General features: G+C 46.8%; 2 protein-coding genes across 2 annotated transcripts; both read right to left on the bottom strand.

Annotated features, from left to right (window-relative positions):
* Nucleotides 1–903: 903 nt before the first annotated feature.
* LOC108377758 (uncharacterized protein DDB_G0283357-like) lies at nucleotides 904–1836 on the bottom strand. Its single transcript, XM_017634032.1, has one exon. It carries the CDS (start codon nucleotides 1808–1810, stop codon nucleotides 1109–1111), a length of 702 nt encoding a protein of 233 aa, XP_017489521.1. The 5' UTR covers nucleotides 1811–1836; the 3' UTR covers nucleotides 904–1108.
* A 154-nt stretch (nucleotides 1837–1990) lies between these two features.
* On the bottom strand, nucleotides 1991–3792 carry LOC108377757 (chondroadherin-like protein). Its single transcript, XM_017634031.1, has one exon. It carries the CDS (start codon nucleotides 3695–3697, stop codon nucleotides 2000–2002), a length of 1698 nt encoding a protein of 565 aa, XP_017489520.1. The 5' UTR covers nucleotides 3698–3792; the 3' UTR covers nucleotides 1991–1999.
* Nucleotides 3793–3798: the final 6 nt, after the last annotated feature.

Here is a 3798-nt window from a genome sequence, read left to right as displayed (position 1 = left end):
AAAGTCCCCTTTTTTGGTAAAAATTACTATTATTTTGCATTACATTCTGCTCTCCTTAGAAAAATTTGGCGCTTAATATATTAGTGGAAATTTTAACCATTTATAAGCCATTTTTCAAACAGTGGGTCAAAAAGACCCGTTCTGGTGGGAGTTGATGGGTTAAACTTTTGGAAAAAAGTAGGCCAATCTTATTTTCAATATATAACCCGCAAAAAATCCTAAGAACTCCGTAATTTAACATAACGGTTGATAAGCTTATTGCAAAAATTTATTGATAGCGACATAAATTACCCCAATAACTTAACCTTTAAATTTTTTTATTTCTTTAAATTGAAATAGTACATACGGATTTGCAGAGTACATAGAGATGTATGTATATTAGGGTGCCCATCGAAAATCGTTTTTTTGTACGTTAGTACTACATATTTTCAAATTGTGGAAATTATCGATGGTCTAATTTTAAAAAATTCTTTGAAATTCAATCAAAAATAGTCATTCAAAAACTCATGAATCTAGAAAATCGTAGTTTCTGACCTAAATCGACAGGCCGCGACCTCTAAATGGCCTTTAAAAAATCTATAAAAATAGGCAATAATATTTCTCATAAAAACGAATCAAATTAGGGGGTTGGGTCTTTAAATTTTCAAAAAAAGCATTTTCGATGGTAAACCTAATGTATGTACTATATAGACTTTCTTCTGTTCGGCAGCAGTCAATGAATGAATTAAATAGAATTATAATCTGATGACATGATAAGATTAGAAGCTTCATGGCTCTTTGGAATCTACCTTATGGGCAGTAGCGCCGGCGTTTCCAGACGCGCCGGCGTCGCCGCCGCCGCCGATTATTTTTGAAGTTGACCACGCCGCCGCCGCAAAGCCTGTCGGCGTAAACCTCTAGTCCTCAGTAACTCTCTTGCTCTCCTTCTCTTCTCTCAACTCTCCCCACCTACTCTTCTATCCACCATCCCCACCCTTTATGGCCTCACAAACGTGCACATCTCGAAGCTGTTCCTATTCGCCGTCGCAGCCGGATGTTCGTATGCATAATCGAATTTCTCGTAATAGGCGCTGCGGCTTGTGCCACACCAATCGCCCTTGAGCGTATATCAGTGACAGCGTCGTAAACTACCATTGTTGTTGTTATTATTTCCGCCGCCAACTCCAATTGCCACAACACCACCACCACCGCCGCCGCCAAAATGATTGCTGCCGCCTCCTCCACCTATCGTAGCATAACCATTACTGCAGCTGTTGTTATTGTATGCTGCTTGCCGCTGTGCGCCAGTGCCGTTGCTGTTGTTATTAATTAGCTGTCCATTGCGCATGGGCAACGCTGGCGGTGGTGGTGGCGGTGGCGTTGCTGTAGTAGCTGTGAGCGCATGATCCAACGGCAGCGAATAATGTGAATTATTGTGTATGTAGTTACTTTCACTTTCACGTGGCGAACGTTCAGCACCTAGCGTATTGGCATGATTGCCATGTTTTCCGCCGCTGCCAATGCTGCCGTATGGGCCATTGTTGTGATTGAAATGATCCTGTGTGAGGCGTATGTAACGATCGGCGTTGGTGGTGGCGCGTTGTCCATTCTGATTGGCAAGTTGCTGGCTGTAGGGTGGCTCATTTGAAAGTGAGCTCTCGGCGCTGACGCTGGCTGACGGTTCACGACGTGCGCTGCTTGTGGTGCTGCCAAAGCGTGGCAACGAGGAGAGCGCATGCGCGTGTGGTGGCGGTGGTGGTGCCTTACCATTTGGCAGCTTGTTGTTTGAATTGCTGTTGATGAGGCTGGTGGTGTTGTTGTTGGTCATCATGTGTATTTGGCTGAGCTGCACGAAGGGCGATTGTAGTTCGGCGGGTAGCGCACCATTGGCGTGCACACCGTTCGGTACTTGCAATTGTTGTAGGGTGTTAGTGGTGGTCGTTGTTGGACCATTGCTTGTATTCACCGAAGCCGTCGAGGTACCCCAACCTCGATGTGGAGGTGGGGGTGGTGCTTCTAGCTATAGTTCGGTGACGGGTATGGGCCGTGAGCCCATATACGGCTGCGTCTGGTGCATATTGTAACCGCTGCTGCTGGTGTATGGGATCGTTGGCTGTATACTCAGGCTGCAGGAATGCTGCTGCCGTGTCATGTACTCCTCGTCGGAGCAGGTTTTTTGATATTCGCGTTCCTTGCGACCCAACGCTGAATTGCCCCAGCCGCCTTTGAGCGTTTCGCGGATGCGCCGCCGGCAGCCGTAAATTAGCAGCGATAGCCCAGTTATGGTGGCAGTGGTGACGACGACAACCACAACAATCAGCGCCTGCTGCTTTGAATCGCTGTGCGAGCAGCCGAGCATGGCGGGCGAGAGCTGCGATAGCGGTTCCTTACGCATGGGTTCCGGGTAGGCGCACATTACCCCGACCAACTTATCATTAGACGAGTTCTTCGACACGAGCAGATTGCGTAGCCAGAGCACTTGACAGTCGCACACAATGGGGTTGTCGGAGAGATCGAGTGTTTGCAGATCGGACCAAGGTACTAGGCCCTCAGCTAGGGTGCGCAGATCGTTTTCCTTGAGTATGACGTGACGCAAGTGTGGCAGCCCACCTAATGCATTTTCCTGCACTTCTTGCAACATTTTATTGGATGAGAGATTCAAGTGTTCGAGGTTGGTGTTGGCGTTGAAGGCGCCATTTTGTACGCTTCGCAGCCGCTGAGCACCTGTGATTTCAAGCTTGCGTAACTGCTTAAGGCCGGAAAAGGCGCCGCTGCCAATCACCTCAAAATCGTTTTGCCCGAGTAGTAGCTCTTCTAACCGCTCTAAGTGGCTAAGCGCATTGGTAGGCACCACCTGTAAGCGATTATCAGCCAGATCCAGGTATCGCAAACCGTCCGGCCCCTTCAAGGCCTCAGCAGAAATATTGTGCAGCCCAGCACCACGCAAATCCAAACGTGTCAAGCCCTTTAGATCGATAAAAGCATTGGCTTGTATGGACGTAAAAGAATTTGTACCCAAATAGAGCTCAGCTAAGTTTGGCATTGCTTTGAAAATGCTGGGCGCTGGCACTGTAGTCAATGTATTATCATCCAAGTAAAGTGTACGAAGATTCACCAAACCATCGAAGGCGTGCGGATCGATGCGATTGATGCGGTTCTGTCCCAAATTTAGTTCCTCTATTTTTGACATTTTCGCAAAAGTGCCCTGCTCGAGCTCTGCCAGCAGATTGCCACGCAAGTTAAGCACCGTCAATACGGTTAAGCCCACAAAGGTCATATTGCTGATTTGTCCGATCTTGTTGTGATTTAGATGTAGCTCTTGGAGTTTACGTTGAAACTGGAATGTACGTTGTGGCAATGTGACCAAATCGTTGTAGGAAAGATCGAGAAACAACAACTCTGCATAGAACTGCAGCGATGAATCGATCGTTTTGATTTTGTTGCTTTGTATCACCAGACGCTGTATGAAGGGATTTAGTGTGATGGGTAGCACATCGAGTGTACCTTCGCCGCAACGCACCACCAGCGTATCGTCATCACACTGACAACTACTCGGACAGTTGGCCAGTGCATAAGCGGGCGTCACTAGCACGGCAAGAGCGCACAGACAACTGAGGAATAGGGTTAAAGTATGCATGCGTCTATTGCTTGTATGACACCGGTATCGTGAGCAAGCTGGTGTGCCTTTTGGCCTATTTTGCAGGTTTTTCGGATACATTTTTGTTTTTGTCGCTTATTTGATTTTGGCTTGAATTAATTGGTTTGTTAGCTGACTTTATTGTTATGCTTTTATAAATTTATACCAGCTTTTTTGAACAT

This window comes from Rhagoletis zephyria, unplaced genomic scaffold (assembly GCF_001687245.7).
Source record: "Rhagoletis zephyria isolate East Lansing unplaced genomic scaffold, Rhagoletis_zephyria_1.1 Rzeph_scaffold_12643, whole genome shotgun sequence".
NCBI classification, from domain to species: domain Eukaryota; kingdom Metazoa; phylum Arthropoda; class Insecta; order Diptera; family Tephritidae; genus Rhagoletis; species Rhagoletis zephyria.
This window is presented reverse-complemented; position numbering and strand designations above follow the sequence as displayed.